The 21,126-nt window shown below is 41.0% G+C and overlaps 1 protein-coding gene across 8 annotated transcripts in view; it reads right to left on the reverse strand.

Annotated features, from left to right (window-relative positions):
- Positions 1-21,126, reverse strand: part of NAV3 (neuron navigator 3) — a 431,035-nt gene that overhangs the window by 208,243 nt on the left and 201,666 nt on the right. For 2 of the 8 annotated variants that reach the window (XM_081211186.1, XM_081211185.1), the window contains exon 1: positions 20,399-21,039. The exons of the other annotated variants lie outside the window; for them this stretch is intronic. In XM_081211186.1, coding sequence (XP_081067312.1) covers positions 20,399-20,641 — 243 coding nt within the window. In that variant the 5' untranslated portion in view covers positions 20,642-21,039. Of the gene's footprint in view, positions 1-20,398; positions 21,040-21,126 lie in introns of those variants that run through there. 8 annotated transcript variants of the gene reach the window in all.

Genomic DNA, 21,126 nt, shown 5'->3' on the forward strand with positions numbered 1-21,126 from the left:
CCATCAGTACCATTGGCTTGGATTCTAAGTCAGCCTTCTATGACTAGAAGAGTACCTTCACTTCACAGGAGAGGCTTGATCCAGTGGATACTACTGACTGAAGAGGATGAGGCCATTTCTGCTGCTTCCCTCTCCCCCTGCAGCCTCTTCACCACCCACTTTTTGCCAGGGCAGCATTCTGTGATACTCACGGGATGCTTCCACCTAGTAGGAACAAACTCTAGATCCAAGCCGTGGACTTCAAATGGAGCCCATGATGAATGAATGACTTGTGAAGTGCAATCCAAGTCTATAAACAAGCTCAAAAGTGGTAGAAGAGAATCAGCAATTGTAGGATCTCAAAGCCCTAGTGTTTCAAATTCTGAAGAATTTAGCTGTCAGTGCTTCAACAGTTTTCCACCTCTGAACACCCTGGAGAAGAACTTGACAAGATGACATTAATGTGCGAATGTGTCCCATAAACCAAAATACAAATTGTGTGGGTTGTTTTATTTTTTTAAAGAGACCTGGTGACTTTTTGTGACTAAGTACTACAGCTTGGCATAGCTGTGGGAGTTAAATGACATCCTTCTCGGAACATGAAGCAAAAACAACAACAACAAAAAACAAGTCTTACAAATATACAGCCATTTGAATTTTGATGTATTTGACATATTCCTGACCTCATTCCTTCCCCACCATCCTGTCAGTTTTCCACATGATAAGATCAACTAATGGCATGTAGAATTAGCCTCTATCCAATCCATCCATTCCCAACGAGAGGGCTGTCTTCCCTTATTTTATTATGTTTTGTGGTAAAACACTATAAAAAGGAGCTATGCATGCAAAGTATTTAACTTCTAAGAGGTGGAGCCTCTACCCCTTACTGGCTCTAAGTCAGGCCCTGATCAATTCACTACACTCTCAGAAAATGCCTCATGTACAGATAGTCATACTCTTTGAAGCTTTGAAGTTTCTGACTGGCTCACCACCTCCTCTGATCTTGTAGCCCTTGGGAAGATGTGGGGAGAGTGAAAGAACCATCCAGGAACCTAAGAAGATGGTACTGGGGCAGGAGTATCCCATGGCACCTCAGATCTTCTGGAAGTTCCTGCTCCCTTTCCTCTTCATCATAGGAGATGCTTGGGCAGGCCTGAGCCCTGACCGGAGTATGCACATCCAAAAGCTTCTAATGAGAGTGCAGGTGGTAGCTTCTGTTGGTTTCACAAGGACCATCAGCCCTGGATGAGTGTAGTGATGGGCAATGATGGGCACAAATCTAGAGGAACAGAAATGGCTAGAGATCTGTCACCTTCCCTGTGTCTCTAGGCATAGATGGGTCTGCAGAGCTGAAGGGAATACACTCTGCCACTGACCTGAGGGCTAAGGGCTATTTGGAGACTGTGTCAGCTGTCTCCAAGAAAGAACACTGCAGAAAGGGAAAACCAAGCTGTGCTTCAATCATTTGCTAAAGAATAACCACCTATGAGGAAATTGCTTTCTCACTCCCTGCCAGAAAGAGCACTTCAGCCTGCCACTTGATATGTGACTATGTAGCTACAGTACCATCCATGAGCTCAAAGAGGTGACTGTGATTAGTGGTATCAAAACCCACTGAAATCACACTCCCTCTCTCCCAACAAAGGTCATCAGTCAGGTAGTTACAATGCCAAACCTGAGCCTGAAGATGAACTGAAATGTGTCTAGATATTGTTTCCTGCAAACATGACTGTAGTTGAAATGCTACCACCTTCTCAAGTACCAAAATAAAATTCCAAATATCTGTAATATCCAAAAGGGGATATTAAAGGCTGAGCTAAATAGTCTTACTCAGGAGAAGACAACTTCCTCTGTTCCTAAATTCCTGAATTAAAAAGCTCTCTAAAAAGCAAATTATGAAACATGTATTCTGTTTTACTATTATTTACATCTCTCCATTTTAACATTTAGGGTAGTTTATGTTGATTATCCCAATTGTATAATGGAGTTAATAACTGGAGATAAGTCATTCTTGCTTTCCCTCCTGGATATAAAAGAAAGTAAACACTTCACATTTATTGAACAGATTCAGCAGAGGATGATTGGAGTTACACATCATCTTTAGATGAAAATCTCTTTATGAAGATTGGGTTCAGTCCAGTTGGACAACAGGTCAAACAACACAGCTGAAGGAAGGAAATAAAACTTTATTTAGTGGATGGTCATAAAATTTCTACGTTGAATGGCACATGCATTGCCCCTTCAGACAATATATTAGGAAAATGAGCTGACACCTACACATTTCTATTTCATGAATACATGAAATGAAACCAATAGTTAGTCTAATATAAGGAGAAATCAATGGACATGCCTTAGTACTACTAGAAAGTTTTCCGAACTCATGCGGAATTCATCTTCAATGAGCCAAGAACATCTGGAAAATTCCTTTTGCAGTTACAGAAAGCCAAGTTTAACCATTAAAAAAAAACCTTCATGGAATCCTAAACCTTCACTGAGAAAAGTCAAGGGGGAAGGAGTAAAATTATCTGCAGCCTTGTCCACATATGTGGGAATTAACAAAGAAATACTTCAGGACTGGCAGTAAGAGGGATTTATTTTAAAATTATTGCAGACGCAGTAACTACTTTGATCATCGGGTGTAGGTCCCAATTTAGTATTATATTCTGAGGCAACTTTACAGTCACCATTCTGTCAGGTTACAGAAAAGGAGTGCCTTTCCTTTCTAAATAAGTAAGACAGTATGATCCTGAGTAAAAATCCAATACATGTATACTTAGAAGCAACTCATTAAGTTTAATGGGGTTCATATTAAGTAAATGGGTATATAATTGCAGCCTTAGATCCCTAAAGATGCACCTGCTTCTAAGTGGGAAGCATGAGCATGCATCAACAATGGATGAAGTCACTCAGCACTTATTTCATCCACTGTCCATTCACTTGAGGGGAAAGTGGATGTATTTGTATCCAATATTTTTTAGCCTTTTTACATGTCCACCAAAGCATGGCATTTCAGTAGGCTTTAAATGGATTGTAATCATATATATAGGGACGCGGGTGGCGCTGTGGGTAAAACCTCAGTGCCTAGGACTTGCTGATCATAAGGTCGGCGGTTCGAATCCCCACGGCGGGGTGAGCTCCCGTCGTTCGGTCCCAGCTCCTGCCAACCTAGCAGTTAGAAAGCACGTCAAAGTGCAAGTAGATAAATAGGTACCGCTTTCTAGCGGGAAGGTAAATGGTGTTTCCGTGTGCTGCGCTGGTGCTGGCTCGCCAGCGCAGCTTCGTCACGCTGGCCACGTGACCCGGAAACGTCTTCGGACAGCGCTGGCTCCCGGCCTCTTGAGCGAGATGAGCGCGCAACCCTAGAGTCGGACACGAGTGGCCCGTACGGGCAGGGGTACCTTTACCTTTAATCATATATATATATATATATATATATATATATATATATATATATATATGAGATGGCTGCTGCTGTTTTTGTGCTGTAAGGGCTTTTTATAATGGTTTTAGTGTTTTCAATTTTTATTGATTTCCATTTTTATTGTTGTGGAAGCCTTGGTGGATCTCAAAGGACTCAAAAGACCCATAGACACTGGTAAAGAAAAAAAGTCTGATGTGGCATTAGGTCATTTCATGGAGTCATTGAAAAAAGATTCATTTGCTCTGTCTATCTGTCTGTAATCTACTTTTTAATCTCACCTTTTGTGTTTCATTCCTCCTGTTAATATGGCAGTGCAAAGAAGGAGGAAACATTTGCATATCAGAGGTTGTAAGGCATACTGGTGATTATACTAACCAATAGTTGTTTGTCCTGTTAAGGTATATTTTCGTGTTGTTATCACTTTAGTAGCTGCAGCGAATGCAACATCTCAGTTGTAAAAGGCGATTCTTATCTTTTAGAATGTCAACAATTTACCCAACCAGTAGAGCCATTTTACTGTGCTGTGAAGTTCATATTCAAATCTGACTGGGCTTTACAACTTTGTTCAAGCAGCATAATATCAGTGCTTGCAACTCATAAAGTAAATAGGAATGAGAAGTGAAGCATCTATGACAGGGATGGGGAACCTGTAGCTCCACAATTTTCTTTATTGTTACATTTATATCCCACCTTTTCTTCAAGGAGCTCAAAATGTTATCAATGGCTGTCTTCCTCTTCATTTTATTCTCACATCAATCCTGGGAGGTAGGTTGGCTGAGAGATAGTGACAGGGCTAAGTGAACTTCATTGCTAAGAGGGTTGAACGTAGTTATCCCAGGTTTTAGCCTGACATTATTGGACTTCAGTTCCCATCAGCTCCAGCCATCATGGTCAATAGTCAGGGATGATGGGAATTCTAGTCCTATGACATCCGGAGCAGCCCAAGTTTACTGTCTATTGATACCCTAATTGGATTTAGCAGAACTGTAGTTCAATCTGCAATTAATTCTGCACAACACGTGACAGGGGGCTCCAGCCTTTGACCTATATACATTCCTTAGAAGGTTTGTAGAGAATCCCCAGGCACACAGCGTTGCACACAGGGTCCTGATGGTTTGGAGAGAGCACCACAACTGCACAGCAGATGAAACTGCTGTTACACCCCCAGAATAAGTGAACTGCCAACTGCTCATCTCAGTGTTTGTGCCGCAAGGTGGAAATTTGCTTCACATGTGTTGAGAGAGAAACAAAGAAAGATCTTGAGAGGGGAAGTATCAAACATTCTTTTGGAAGGAAGCAGGGGAAAGGAGACACAACTTTCTTGCCCATGCAGCTATTTCACACCCATTTGTTTGGAACACAGCAGAATATACACACACCAAAATTTCGAAAGCCCTGGCAATATGCAAAGTCCATTGCAATTGACGCTGTACCTCTAGAAGCTAGACAGCATCTGGAAATACTCCAGGATAGCATTAGTAATGTTAAGTCACTCCTTTCTCCCTTTTTTACAGAACAGAGCAGAATATATTCAGGGTCCCAGAATATTAACCCTTAACAGTATGACACATATTTGATATTTTCATTGTGACTTTGCTATTCTGCTGTTAGATCCCATTATATTCTTTTAATATCAAAAGATCATTGGCGTGTCAGATTTGCCAGCTCCAGCTGAGAGGTGGGGAACGAAAGGAACAAATCTCAAGGCATAGTATAGCAATGTTCTTCTCATCTCCTCTGTACAAAGATGCCTAGAAACTTGTACCAAAAGCAGCTGGTCACCTTAACACTTGCCTCATGCAGCTTATCAATGTAAGCAATTTCTGTAGCTGGCACTGAAAAACAATTTGGTCACAAATGGAAAGGGAATGGCTGTGTAAGATGCTGAATGAAAAGTGGGGAGGTCTTCAAATTGTGGTCTGTAGTTTAGCAACATCTGAGAATTCTGTTGCAGAAATTGTATCTTCCTATAACTTAGTTTGCATTTTTTAAAACTTGGCTTTTTAAATATGCAAAACGCTTTGGATCAGCACTTTCCCTTCAGAAATACATCCAAGCCAATGGAAGCGAGTCTTCGTTTCTGGCAGGGTGTTGCAATAGTGGTGTAAAACCACAATGGATTGGTGGTGATATTGTTGAAGTAGTAAGTTCTCAAGTTTTAGGCATCAGAGTCAATTCCAGCTAAGGCTTCTGGAGGTGTGTGTGTGTGTGTGTGTGTGTGTGTGTGTGTGTAGTATGCTATTAATGTCTAACATATTTAAACCTATAATATCTTGGGATCTCCCTTTTCTGTAAGGGGCAAATCTTTCTTGACCTCATGTCACTGACCTCATGCTGCCCTTGGCTTCTTTGGAAGGAAGGGCAGAATGTAAATTTAAACAGATAAAACAATAGATTGGGTATATTGTATTTTAAACTCAAGCAGGACAAACAGGAGTGAATTAGGGTTGACAAACTTAATGGTTTATTGAACTGAATGGATTAAATCTCACGGTTCAGAATTTGACCTCAATGTATCCTTCATAATTCCAGAAAGGAATCCCAGAATGGCATATACGTTTGGGTGCTCCATGTTTATTACTGTGCAGGGAGCCACCTGCCTTAATTCTAGAAGAGTTTTGCAGCGACACCAAGAAGAGTCCAATCATATACTGTGATTGAGCGTTTTGTAAACTATAACCCATGAAACGAGATGCATTACATTTTGCATTCGGTTTTGGCTCCCCCCCCCCTTTTTTTAACACAGCATCAGCTTCCAGAATTTCTGATCAAGGGGTTTCTAAGGCTTTAATCAAGAATACAATGTTGGCTCCAAAGAAAACCTACAACCACCAATTTTAGCAAAGCCAATAATAATCTAAACAAATTTCAATAGAGAACACATTCCCCTGCTCCCATATTGTATGAATCTAAAACCATTTTATGATTAGTCCTTTACAAGAAATTGTTTTGGGTGGAGAACTCCTTCAATAACTGCGGCTTCTATCCACAAACCAGCCATTCAAACAAGCACCACTACCCCTTCCAACTGATTTTCCCACAGAGCAATGGCAAAAGATAAAGACAGCCCTATTCTCTCTTCAATCAAAGTGTAGAAAGGGGTTAAGGGATCTTGGAGCTTCTCTGTGGTGCCTCTCTCGTTCTGATACTCCTTCCTCAGTGCAGTTTATCCTGGACAGCTTTCTTCTAAGTGAATAAGTTGCTGGGTTTTTATCCCATCAGTATGACTGTGGAGGGTTGGTGACCTTTAGGAGCAGCCCAGCCTCCCCAAATGTGGAAGATTTGGCTATCAACTTTTCCTCCACATATATTATAAATATACCTTAGCTACTAGTCTCTTTTTAAAAATCTGCTACTGTTTTAGGTTTCTAATAAAAAAACGTATGCCCTGGTTTGCACAGCAGATCTTGCAAACTTGTGTGCTCCTGTAGTGGAGCTCACAGTCACACCAATCCTCACTGGTCCTTTTTGCTATTATGCTGCTAAGCCAAGGTGTGGCTTTGTGTTTGTCTGAACCAGGATTCATTATTAAGCTCTCTATTCTTTCCTCATTAAAGGCCTCAATTACCAGTTACCATTTCCTAACTTAAGTAGTTAGATCTCCAAGAATGACTCAGAGAACAAGACTTGAAGTACCCCATCTGGTCAGGCTCTCCCTGAAGGCAACAAGTTTAAGCAGTTTTTCTTAGCTGTCACTTATGTTGGTATTCCAGCTTCTTGAGACAACTTCTTTATCTGGCAGGCTTACTTTAGGTTTCCATGAAGTCTGGTGATACTCCTGGTGAGTATATTGATGAGCAAGCCACAGTAAAGATGTTACACAATTGCCTCCCCTGCTGTCCTCATGCTACCTGTGGACAACTGCCTTGTGTTGCCACTCTGACCAGAAGGAAGTCCTGCCTCCTTCCCAAAACTCCTTCTTGTCCTCCTGCCTCCTTCCCTAAGCTGAGTAAGCAACCTTCCATCTTGCAGGGGCCCCAGTTCTGGGGGTACCTGACCCCTGCGTAAGTTGTGGGCTACCTGTATACTTAGTGTACCAAAATGACAGTTAGGCTTTACTACTCACAGGACAGCAGTACAATACAAAAAGAACACTTGATCCTCTATTTACATAGCAATTTAATAACATTTTACTTCAAACTTTTTACATTTTCCTCATAATCTTTGAGTGATTGTTTAGGAAGGCCTTTGGACTGCTAAATATGGATCTATTTTTCTTATCCCTTCATGGACCCAATCCAGTCAAAATTAGCTATAACTATATTCCACCATTCATTGATCCAAGTCTATGTTAGATAAGGTCACTGATCCAAACCTACGTTAGATAGTTAAGGTCTATATTTTAAATGTTCAGCTATACTTCAAATTAATTAATGGTTTCCCCCACATCATATCACCAGAAGTCATCTTCACAGCAGGAACTATAAATTTACGTATGCCCTTACTCTATAGAATGTTTACTATGATGGTTAATTCATCTCTACATCACTGGTTATTATGGAACAAATAAAGCCTTCAGGTTGTGTTACCAGACTGATTATGTATCTATCCACATGTTAGCATTACATATCCCTTAAAACATTTGTTTCCTGGTGAGAACAACCATAGTATTTAAAAACCTTTCACAGAAATTAGATTTTAAATTCTGACATTCCTCAAAAGAAAATAAAAACAGCCAGTATTTGTTCCAGCCAAAAACTGGGAATGAAATTTCAAGGCAGATTCAGTTCCTCAAGATGGAACTTAAGGGCTGCTTTAGTTATCAGCATTTCCTCAGAGTTTTCACACAGTCAGATGCAATATCCTCTCCTCATCTGCTGTTTGTTCATAAACGTGTTGGATTTTGCACTGCAGAAACAGACAGGCAGAAAACTGCACATTGTACCATATTGTGGTCAGGAAGCTAAGGTCAGTTGTGTGCCAATTTGGATTATTCCCAGTGGTTGAGGAAAAACACAATAATATAGTGTTCACAGTAACAAAAACATATGCTCCCAAAGATGAAAGTAGAAAGCAATCTAAATATCCAGCATTCTAACAGCTATAGTTTTGTGGTACTTCCTTTTTTTAACTCCACATGGTAACAAAACAACTCAGCACAGTTCCTGATACACAAATTGCTTCCCTTTGAGGTGGGGGTGGGGGGAAAGCTCAAAATTGTTTCCTTCTGCAAATCTACATGCAGTATTTCATGTACTGGGGAAACACAGTCATATATTATATACATACAAATACAAGTTTTGTTTGCATTAATTTTTATGAGTAAGCTATTGGATAATTGTTCTTACACTTAGGATGGTATTCAATGCTAATCCTACAAAGAGTAGGCTCACTGAAATTAATGAATCTAAGTTACTGTAGTTATATTCATTAACTTAAATGAGTCTACTTTGAATAGAACTAGTGCTGAATACTATCCACAGATTCTATCTTTAAAAGGTGTTTTTTTTACATACATTTTAAAAATTCACACTAAGAGTTTTGAAGAATTTGTTTGTTTGAATATATGTCACATTTCAGTCACATTTGTTTGTTTATTAATGTTTATACTCTGCCCTTCCTGCAAAACTGGGACACAGGGCAGATCACAACATATCATACGGTATGTAATATGCAATCCAGTATTTAAAATATGCAATAAAAACACCATAGAAATGTCTGCAGCATAAAAAAATTCACAGTACAACTTTGAACACATCTACTCAGAAGCAAAGCCCAGTGAGTTCTGTGCAACCTTCTCCCAAGGATTTAGTGGCGTAGCGTGGGTTGTCAGCACCCGGGGCAAGGCAAGTAATTTGCCCCCCAACCCATGGATTTGCGCCCCCTAACCCGTGGATTTGCGCCCCCTAACCCTAACCCCCAGATGTTGCGGCCGGTGCGGCCGGCCCCCCCCCCTGCACCCCCATGCTACGCCACTGCAAGGATTGCAGGGTGATGGGCATGTTAAATTTTTGTGTTGAGATCACTGTGATTTTTCAGAGCTTAATATGATCCCTGACCAAACTGGGGCAGGAGGGCCTCACTTAGAATTTCAAAATCTAGAACAAACCCAAGTACTCTGAGTCAGCCCAAAAAAACCAAGTGGAGAGTCTAATTTGAAGGCGGGAAGTACAATCCAAAAAACCTTTGAATAGTTGTGATATATTGCTGAGGGGGTGGGCAAGAGAAGAGGAAAGCAAGTCTTCAACCACCAGTAATCTTGAATGCCTCATCCAGAGTCTAACCAGAGACAATTTGGCAAATTTAAAAAATCTACCTGGACAGACATTTTACCCCTGAAAAAGACGGCATGTCCTGGAAAAAGAGGACACATGGCAACCCTATAATTCACATATATAACACGGACTGCTTTTGCACTACTGCTTCCTAAGCTTTTTAAATTGTCTTATCTTCGAAAACCACTTTCACAAGAAAGCTGTAAAGCTGACACCCAGAAATCTGCGTATGTTCCAAGAAAATCTGGAATAAATTTAGCAAGTTTCTGATGTGTGAAAGTACTTTTCACTACCACTACCATCATACTTTTTAGTGTATGCTTGAGAAATTACTTACAATACGATGCTATCAGTCCCGTCCCATTTTGCTGCATCTCTGGATCAATCCAATTATTGTGCCTTGTAATGTGCTGGAATACTATTATTACTTTTGAAAAGTGAGGGAAATGATCCCAGGACTGACTAATCAAGATCTACTAAAGAGAAGAAGTGGGGGAAAATAGAGTGAAAGCAAGAATTATAAGGTAATAATGACCACTGCATATTTGCCTCAAATTTCCCAGCAAACTGAACTCTTACGAGCGTTCAAAGTTAGAAGAGATTTCTGCTAAGATTCTGAAGAATCAAGGTTAATCTAAGTCATAGTTTGCCAACCTTTTTGGGTCCAGGGCTCATTTGCAAACAGGAGAAGCTGTCGTAGGCGCCTCACACACTGCACAACCAAATGGCAACCTACTCTATTGGGTTCTTTGAAGCCTAATGTCAGTGGTGTGTGGTGGTGTGAATATGTCCGTATGAGTTGAAGGTTGACCTGGCTATCACTGGTGAATGAAGAACTCAAACTCAGAGTATGGTTTCTGCCCAAATCTTTAACACTCAAATCAGTACGACACATAGGCAGAATAAGGTTATAAGCTAAGCAAGCTAAGGCATTGTGGCATGCCCCCTTGGGTCCCTTTATTTTGGAACGAGGTGGGCACAACTTCAGCATGGCAAGTGGGACTGTTCTTTAGACTGCGCAAGCAAAGATGAACTCGTCCAGGTTGGCTGGACCTGACCTGCATTGGCGCTTCTGTGACCTAGGCAATCGGGAGTTGAAGTAAGCACAGTGCACCTAGGTGATGTAAGAGAGGACAGAGCAGAGAAGGGGGAGTGGTTACACTGCTGGGATGCTCCCTGGGATCTGACTTGTCATCTGTAACTCCCTCCCAAGATGACTCTTAAACCTATTGAGGCCCTGACCCATTGGACCCTCCCTAGGGGAATCAACAGGCAATTCCCCAGCCTCCCCACAATTCTGATCCACCCAGCCCCTACATGCTGTCTCCCTGGGACTCCTGACAAAAGTAACCCTCAGGCACCAGGGACTATCAGGTAGAGGCGTCTGATCTAAGTTCAAGGCTAGGTCAAGGTGCACATGACAACTAATTTTCAATGGCATAAATTAGTCTGGGAGCATGCCCAGAAATACAGGTGATTATTGCCATAAGGCTGCTTCCTTCAATACAGGGAGAGAAGGAAAGGAAGGAAGGAAATGCCTCACAGAATAAGTTACCAGCTAGTGCAGCAGTTTGGTGCCACTGCTGTTGGTTCTGTGCCACAGTAATGCCACCCTTACTGACCCTACTAGTCTGGGATAACAGCATTCAGCACAGAGATCAGAGTGGCCCCATGTGGCTAGTTGGAATTAGGCATAACAGTGCACACTTATTATTCACACAACCTTTTCTCTGCTTGCTTCCTACAGAAAAAGACATTGGACTTGCCCAATGCTATTAAATAACTTAAATCAGCCTCACATTTGGGAAGTTAATTGCTCTGAGGAAATAAGCTATATAAATCAGGGTTATGGAGGCACATTCATTTTAAACAAGCAGCTATGCTATTGAGCTGCTATTTACCAATAGGTTCCCTTCTAAATAAGGAGCTGTCCCATACCTATTCAGGCAAATGGTCTGTCTATATCAGCACTGTCAGTTTGGGCTGGAAATAGCTCTTTTCCTTTCAGCAACCTCATTCATGCAAACCGCAGGCTCACCAATGAGCTTAGAGATGCACTTCATAAAAGGAAACATCATTCCTGTTTTGTGTTTAAAGAAATGCTGAGAGTAACAATATTCAGGGTCAGATGCAAAGCCTGGTTTCCTGGATTCTGTTCTGACTAGCCATTCCTCTTCCTCCTTAACCAAGCTCTTTCTAAGTAAAGCTATTTACAACTCTGAAATGTCACGCTATTGCTATGGCACCCATAGAGAAAGTACAGCTCCTTTAGCTCTTTCTTGCACAACCAAGAAGCATTGGTGCTTTGAAGCTTGCAGTTTTCAGTTTCCTGGCTTGGAATATGAATCTGCCTAGCAAATTACAGATTGAGCATTGTTTCCCTGAGAGATTCTTCTACAACTTGAAACATAAAATGAGACACTGCAGCTGTGCAGAATGTACAATTATTAGTTTAACTCATTTAACTCTTCCCCACTCCTAGTCCTGAATACTAATCACAGTCTGGGCAAAGCTAAGCAAATGCACCCCAAAACGACTTCAGGGAAGCTTCTTGCTCCTCTTTTAAGAATTCTCCAGTAATGCATGTAACTACTGACTGGTTTTCCAATCAAGATGAAGATTTTTGTTCATTATAATGGGTAAGACAAAATCCTCACTCGGTGGTTTGCACTGTGTTGCACTCAGATTCTGAATTCAATTACACATCTCTTATAAAGTCTTGCAACATGGTCACACTGTTGTTTTGTTTAAGGTAACAATTACTATTTATAAATTATATGATCCACTGGAGACTCTTTTACATTATTTTAAATGGACAAGCTATATTCACAGAAGAAAATCCTGTTTACTGGTTGGCATGCCTTGGCAGGAAATCCCATTGTTGCTGTTAGTGGTGAGTAAAAGTCCTGTGTGCTGATTTATGTCTTACTCACCCTAAATCATGTATGAGCCATACAGACCTTTCCTGCTGGATGAAAGCATTCAGCAACACTTGATAGGAAGTCAAGCTTTCTATGCATGACCATCCTGATTACTAATATGTGGTGGTTTTACAGATGTCCTATAAATCAAACTCTGATGCACAACAGGAAGCAGAGGCTGCCAAGTCCTTGGGAGTCCAGCACAGCATCATCAAGATGCTAGGCCAGGTGCTAGAAATGTGGAATGCAGCTTTGCTGAACAATATTTGGGGCTCAGGAGATTCCATTGCCTCTTCTTGAACTCCTTTTCCAGATTAACTGCAGCTGTATTAATTGGACATTTTCAGCTGAATAATGATTTTGAGCTAGTGTTGAAAGCGAATCTTCCTAATGAGAAACCAAGCCACGCTATCTGAAATATCTGAGAAGATCAGGGCAGAAAGGTAGTCAGGGAGGTTCAGGAAAACTGCCCACGCATTTCTTTTTGTGTGGCGGGGAAATCAGGAAGCCTTATTCCCTGATCTAGTATTGCTGACCAATGGGGGGGGGGGGGAATCAGCTCAAGCAGAAGTGGGAATATATGTGTGCAGAGATGCCAAAATTTGGGGCTGGTTGCCATAACATTTTGAGAAATGTTAGAATTGTGTGTGCATGCATGCAAATTAAGTAACAGCATTTCCATTTAGTGAACATAATTAAGCTGTGATAAATTATGCATGTGCCCTAAGAGGCCAGGTTACGAAACTCAACCCCAGCTCATTATTTCACATGGTGTTGCATAGGAAGGAATGCAGAGCACACGAGTGTGTTTTTCTGTCACTGTCCCACACATTCTGCTGAGCAGAAGCAGGCAAGATGGACAGCAGCACAGTAGCACCAAGTTGGCAGAAGCAGCTGTGAGGATTGCTCTCACACCCATTTTCCTGTGTCACTCCTTTACTCCACTTTGGAACACAATCACATGCTGGTACATGTTTGTCAACTTCAGCTACAGAAAGAATTTGCTGTTATCTTCATTCTCTTCTGGAGCTCCAATTGGAACTTCATCCCTAATCTTTACTGGGCTCCACCCAAGAACCATATACGGTCATACCTTGGATCCTGAACACCCTGGAACTCGGACGTTTTGGCTCCCAAATGCCACAAACCCAGAAGTGATTGTGAACATTCTTTTGGAACCCGAACATCCTACAGGGCTTCCACAGCTTCCTGCAGCCAATCAGAAGCTGTGATTTGGTTTTTGAATGTTTGGGGAGTCAAACGGACTTCTGGAACAGATTCCATTCGACTTCCAAGGTACAGTGGCGTAGCGTGGGGGGTGCAGGGGGGGCTGGCCGCACCGGGCGCAACATCTTGGGGGGGTGCTCGCACTCACAGCTCTCTGCCCCTAGGGCAGAGGGGGCGCAAATTACTTGCCTTGCCCCGGGTGCTGACAACCCACGCTACGCCACTGCCAAGGTACGACTGTATTTTGAAATCACCCATGCCCAACCATTAGATTAGAACAAGCCATTTACAAGCGAAACAGCATGCAAGTCATCTCCTAGGCATCACGATCAATATTGCACTTTGTTATAGCTTCTCTCATGTTTTATACATGCAGACTTGCAGACGTGGTTATTAGCTGGCAGCTTCTCAGTATTTATACCCACAAACTGTATGATCCTGCCTTAACCACTTGAGGATTAGCTTCCCTTTGATTTGACTTGCTTATTCTCCAAAACCTCTACACTTGGTTTATACAGTGCTTGCATAAGAGCCACCAGAAAGCAGCACACTTCACACCAGGGGATTATCTGCTTGCACTTACCAGACAAAACATTGTGAATTCCTTGACTGAGAATTTCAATGTGTTATGCAATCTTTCAGCGAATTTTCATTCCAATAAAAGCAAAAGAGGCTAATGAACAAAAAAAATCAACCCAGCAACTTAAAATTCATAGAAAGTAGCTAACTGTTATGAACAGAAGTAGCAACTACTCCCACGGCAAGGACTATAACTGCATGGCAAGTTAGTTCTGTAAGAAGAGGAAAGCAGACTCATCTTTGTTTAGTGATCCATGGAAGAGAGGAGGTTTCATATAGAGACTGTGCAGGTGTGATGGAACAAAGTTTGTCCACATGTAACTTGTGCCTTCTTCCTTCTGACCCAAAAGTGGTTTGGAAGAGAAGGAAAGTGATAAGCTGGGGGGAGAGTTTGAAGGGGATAGTTATACTTGTGTGCCCCCCCCCTCACAAAACAGGTACCTCTGGGGAACCCGAGGATGCAGTAAGGAGCTGGGTAGCACTTCAGGAACGTGGATAATCTCTCTGTTAGTCAGTAGCTGGCTATGAGAATATATTTACATTTCCTTAAAAATAAGTTTCCTCAAGTTTCAAAATGGTGTGCCCAAATAGCAGCAGAAGGGACATACTACTTGTGTAATGATAGATAGATAGATGATAGATATAAAATAGATATAGATATAGATAGATAGATGATTGACTGTCCTACCTTGCATATTAGTTGGGAGCTTAAAAATACTGCAAGCACAGCATATCTAAGGAGGAGGAGCTTCTGGGTAGCCATGAACTGATTCCTGCAGCTGTATTCTAAGCCAGACTTGGCAATATAATGAAGTCTGGAAGCCAACTGGGATGTCAAAAGTCTCTACAATTCAGGAGGACAGTACACAAAGATTGTGGGGAAAACAGCTGGGTGGCAAAATGATGTACTATATTGAGATGCAGAAAATTCAAATTTATTTTGGAATTCAGAGCACTTCAAGCTACAGAAGGAATGCACCAAGGATTTCCTACATGTTAATCATTACACCTTTCTGACAAGAAAGGTTAACAACTCTAGCAATTGCTAGAGTTGCATTTTCAATGCATTTAAAATAGCAAACTGGAACCTGGAAGCAGGAGCCAAGCATAAATGTAAACCAGATGATTAATTCATACTTTCCATTATCTTTAACAGATAGAGTCATCATTTCCCCCTCAAAAATAGGAGTTCCCACATATCCAATTATATTCCATAATTGCCCGAACACAAGCAGATTTTTCTTGCATTCGGAAATTCTGAGAAGGTATTCATTACACTTTGAGTGAAAGGCCTTTTATCTGATCTGTGTCAATGGAAACATTCCTAAAGGTATAGCACTATACACTTGGAATGTCATATGTTTAATGCATTTGCTAATTCCCAAGAAATTCACCTACAAAATGACTGGAGCATTGGGGAGCAATAGCGCTGAGTCCACATCTGCATAGCATAACTTGGAGGAGCATTAACCCTAATGACAACTCAAAATCCACACTAAATATTTACCACTGATTTATTGCTGAAGTAATTTCTGTATGTGTCCCATCTACTACTAAGGTTGCCCTTGATCAGCAGAAGACCGGTATTAAATTACTACCAAACAATTTAACTGTAGTTTCATGCATCCAAAGTGAAACCACAGTAAAAGGACAGTGGTTCTGAAATTCAGGGTAAGCATTTTGGTTGGCTTAAGCAGAATTTAATGAGTGGAATGTTAAAGACAGCATCTCCCAAAATCTCATGCTTGCTGCATGGTAAATTATGCTGCCTTCAGATGGCACTTCATTCCATCTTCACAACATTCCCATGCCTGCTTAATTTCATATATTATGTGATCATTTACATGATATAAAAGATACATCTGGGAATCTAGTGGAATCTAGGTGAAATTTAGCATTCGTGTCTCTCTTATTTCCTGAAAATATCCATTTGCCACACTGTTAACTCGGAAAAGCGTGGAAGTTTTGTATTGACAAAAACTGGGGTGGTATACCTGCAAAACAGTTTTTTTTCCAGTCATTTAAAATTTAGTGCCACAAGTTGTAAATTAATCATAAAGCTACCATGCCAGGACACAACAAGGTACTGCAGTGTCAAATGAACTTTAGAAATCAGGACAGAAGAACTAGTATCGTAGCCAGTAAAACCAAGGCAATAACAGCATGTCTGAATGTGGCCTTAGTTAGCCATACTTTTTTTTATATTGACAAGGATAAAGCAAAAAGAAGCAACAGAAGTTTTATCTCTGGGCATATCTGCACTGCAGACTTAAACTGGTTTAATAACAGCACTTTTTAGAGTATTCTGGAAGCACTCTTCTCTGCATGTATGGGAAGGGATATCTAGCAGAAAATACAAGACTCAACACCTCACCAAACTAGAGCTGCCGTAGAATAAAATCAATATATTTTTAGAGTATAGCATGTGCTACAGCTGGTATTGCACTGGGAATAAATATATTTTGTTTGAAGTAGGCGCAAATGCTTCATGGGAGCCATAGCCAGGAAAGCTACTGAGTGCAACAAAAGTAATAAATCCACTCCCACCCCACCCCCATTGCAAAAACACAGAGATTATTCAATCACAACAGAGGCGGATATTTCAAATGCAAATTGCAATTCAACAGCACAACATAGATTAACCAAGTATTTAAATTTGTGTTCAATTTGAGCTGATTTACAGCCATTGCTTCAATTGACTTCAGTGTCACTAAAATAAACAGGACAATGCTTCAGTCTTTAACCTTTTTATATAGAAGTCCCACAAATTTCAACATGGCATACATCAAGTAAATACACTTAGTGTCACAAATTAACTTAAAAGGGCTACTTCATTGATTTGTAACCCTTATTGGCCTGCGATTCTAGATCTCCTCAGCACAAAAATATGTAAGGTCTGGCCTCATCTGGCAATGTTAGTTGCTGCACGTTTCCATCTGAGGACAAATTATTTATCAGTTGCTTATTGTAAGTATGCATAACCATCACTGGTTTTCCCAGCACATTACATGTGGGAAACATGCAGGCAAAGCAGACTCCTGCAACCAGCAGGATTGCACTATCTGCTCACCACCTGGTGAGGGGGAAGGTGCAATCCTGTTCAGTCTGACTATGGGCACATCTTGGCACAGGCAGGGTAGGGCTGTTTGAAAAGCCCTCATGGAAAGTGTGGCTCTCCACACTCTCCTGTCACTGCACCTCTTGAGTGCCTGACCCAGGGCTGCTTACGACCCAACGGCCAAATAAAGGAGTCAGACACAGTAGGTTGGGTTGAACTAAAGGCCACTTTAGTAAACTTAAATACAATGAACTATATGATTACCTAAAGAGGAAAATGCCTATAAGTGCAGGAGTAAACTGAACCTCAGGCCAAGCCTGCAGCTAATATGGTAAACCACTCTGCCTGTGGAAATAGTGGGGAAATCCCTTAAGGTGCCCTATGGGCACTTCCTTCTACTATAGCTTACAGCAGAAGCCACTGAGTTCAATTTAGAGTTCATAAGCAAATTTACAATCATGGAACTGGGTCTTGTTAGGTTTCACTTGCAGCCTGTTGAAGATCTGCTGTGGGGGTTGGCAAGGACTCCACTAACTTCCATTCATGGAAACCCCACTGGGTCCAAGTCAAAGAGGAGCCCTTCTGTGAATGGAAGGTCTCCTTCCATGAATGGAAAGGCACCTTTTCATCCAGCCCACTGCTTGCCTGTGCAAGACAACATCAATGATTCGTGATCTGGGTCTATGAAGCTGCTTGTCAAAGGGGCCATTGATTTAAGAGGTGTTAAAGGGCACAATCAACCAAGCACAGAAGCATAATTTCAATGGCTTACGGTGTGTTTCATTGAAATACATTCACAATGTAGAACAGCAATGCATTGTGGACTCTATAAAACATGTATTATAGATCAATGTCCCCCTTAGGGAGCATTGTAGCCCAGTCACAAGTTCCAGCAATAAAAATGCTGTGCAAAGAAACAAGATGCTCCCAGTGTCTCCAGCCCCAGTACAAGGTACAGACTAAGGACACAATCCAGATATAGAAAAAGCACATCCCATTAAGATACATGTGAAATAAGTATGCTTACAGGTCTCTGGATTGTTTAAGACTTTCACCATTTCTACCAGCAGCTTTTCTTATGGAAATCAGAAAAAAATTCATGTACCAGCAATAAAACAAGTCAAACTTGTATTCAGTTTAAATAAAAGACTCAGGAAGTGACCTTTTCAATTCAATGCTCTCTCCATCTTGCCAAATAATAATGTTCAGAATGAAAAGAGTTTCCCCATGGTATCTTGGGAAGGAATAATATTAAAGAAAACATTTTTTTACACTCTTTCAAATGTATCAAGAGCAAAGAAATATGCAGGACTCCATTACAACTAAAATGCAGCATATGTTCTATACTGCATGCAAAGGTTTAGTGATAGTGATACTCAACTAAAACTTTTGGTGGAGAAGAAAAAAGGTGGTTGTTTCTGGCCAGGAAAAAAGCTGAAATCAATAAGGAGCACTGGAAAGTTTCGAAAAGAGCATTCTCTGAACTTTACTGCACATTGGTGAATGTGCCAAAACCTGTACACCACATTTCAACACAGGCTAGTAACACATACTAAGTTCCAAAGAGAGTTTGTGGCAAAGCGGCTACTACCTCCCCAAGTCATCACTTCATCTCCTAGTTAACAGTAGGCAAGTATGAATACTGTGACCAACATCTGCCTGGTTTTTTATCACAAGGTTTATTTTAAAACACTGATGTTCTGCCACAGAATTGTGTATAATTTGTATGAGCACGTTTTCCCAATATGTGTTCTGGTTTACACCTTGTGGAGACAAACAGGACCTAAGCCAGGTGCTCTTTGCTGCCCCCCCCCCCAATTTTGTTTTAATGAGGCTCTCCCATGATAATGTCCTGATAGAATATGCCTAATGCCTGCAATCCAAAAGATATATAAACCTGTACTATTAAATTAAGAACATGCAGCAAGATACATCAGATGGAATTCTGCTGGTACAGTGGTACCTTGAGTTACATATGCTTCAAGTTATGTACTCTTCAGGTTACAGACTCCACTAACCGAGAAATAGTACCTCAGGTTAAGAACTTTGCTTCAGGATGAGAACAGAAATTGTGCTTCGGCGGCGCAGCAGCAGCGGGAGGCCCCATTAGCTAAAGTGGTGCTTCAGGTTAAGAATCGTTTCAGGTTAAGAACGGACCTCTGGAACAAATTAAATATTTAACCCGAGGTACCACTGTACTACTATTCTAAGATAACAAAGCTCAGGAAAAAAATATCAATGATTCTCACTGAACAAACAAAAATTGTTTCAGTTCTCCAAACTACATTATGCTGGAGAGAAATCTTAGATTTGTCACTATAAATCAGAGCACTCGGGAATATCAGAAACAGAGGTAGCCAAAATAGAAAGCTTTTTTGCACACAGGCAATTTTTTATGCTAGGATATATATATATATATATATATATATATATATATATATATATATATATATATATATATATATCCTACATCCCTGTAGGATATATCCCTGTACCCGTGAAAATCTACGAAAGCATATATATATATATATATATATACACACACACACACACACACACACACATACACACACACACACACACACACACACACACACACACACACAGTTACGTAAAGCAGTAAGGGTTGGGAAACAAAACAAAACAAAACCCAAACTACCAAGAGTGTTTGTTGTTATTGAGTTAGTAAGCAACTTCCCTTTGGGAGTCAAGATGAGCGTGGGAACAGTGTGTTTCTTAAAATACAGTACATGCACACCCGCCAAACATCAATATTTCCTTAACCAACATCATTTCACAAGTCTGCTTCTCTGAGCCTCTGCACGGGATGATAAGATCTGAAGTGCAAATAACACGCAGAATAAAAATTAAAATCACTCACTCCCCAAATTAGCTCACTGTATACAATTCTCATACCCACCACACTATTAGACAAGCATTGCATAAGTAGGTCACTCCCCCACAAAGTTCAGATCTGCAGGTAAAATTCAGAACTAACCTTGCTATCCTCTGTCTCCTTGTTTTTTCCTTGGAGTGCTTTTACTTCTCCAAAATCACAGGCTGACTTTAATGTAAACTGACAAGAAAGCATTGAGCTCTCTGCCCTAGGAAGCTCCAGAGACTTTGATGAATATTGCTGTGACCTGCTTGTGCCAAGATTTGGTATCGGACGGGCAGTATGAACAGGCTTTGACCCTATAGGTGGCTGTCTAAGCTTTGAGGCAACACCAAGTACAGGCATGGCTTTTATAAACGTCTCCGCTTTCTGCCAAAAAGAAAATTGCTTCTGACCTCAGCCGGGTAGATTTTAGCTTCAGTGAGTTCCAGAACAAATGCTTTAAACAAAAGTTGCAGTCATCTTTTGAAAGTTTTAAAAACAATATGACGGTTTTTTCAAAAAGAGGCAAATCTTTTCGTTCATCTCTGCTCTTGCTCTCCCGCACAAACAGCATTTAGTTAAGTCAGTGACTGTGTAAGACTAAACACTCCTTTGAGGCGTGAACTTTTCTTCAAGGTAACTGCTGCAAAGCCGCCTGTCTGGGATTAAAGCACTCATAAATTTGCTGTTTCATCTCCCTACACCATTGCATTGCCGTGCATTAGCGGAAAGAAACAGAGAGAGAGAGAGAGAGGCCAGAAGGCGGAACCTCCTCGTATCCCAACTGTCTAAACAGCAGTGAGTCCACAACGCTGGAATCACAGACCTCTTCCTGATTACATAAATAA

Source organism: Podarcis bocagei (genome assembly GCF_964188305.1).
Source record: "Podarcis bocagei genome assembly, chromosome: 10".
Lineage (NCBI taxonomy): Eukaryota > Metazoa > Chordata > Lepidosauria > Squamata > Lacertidae > Podarcis > Podarcis bocagei.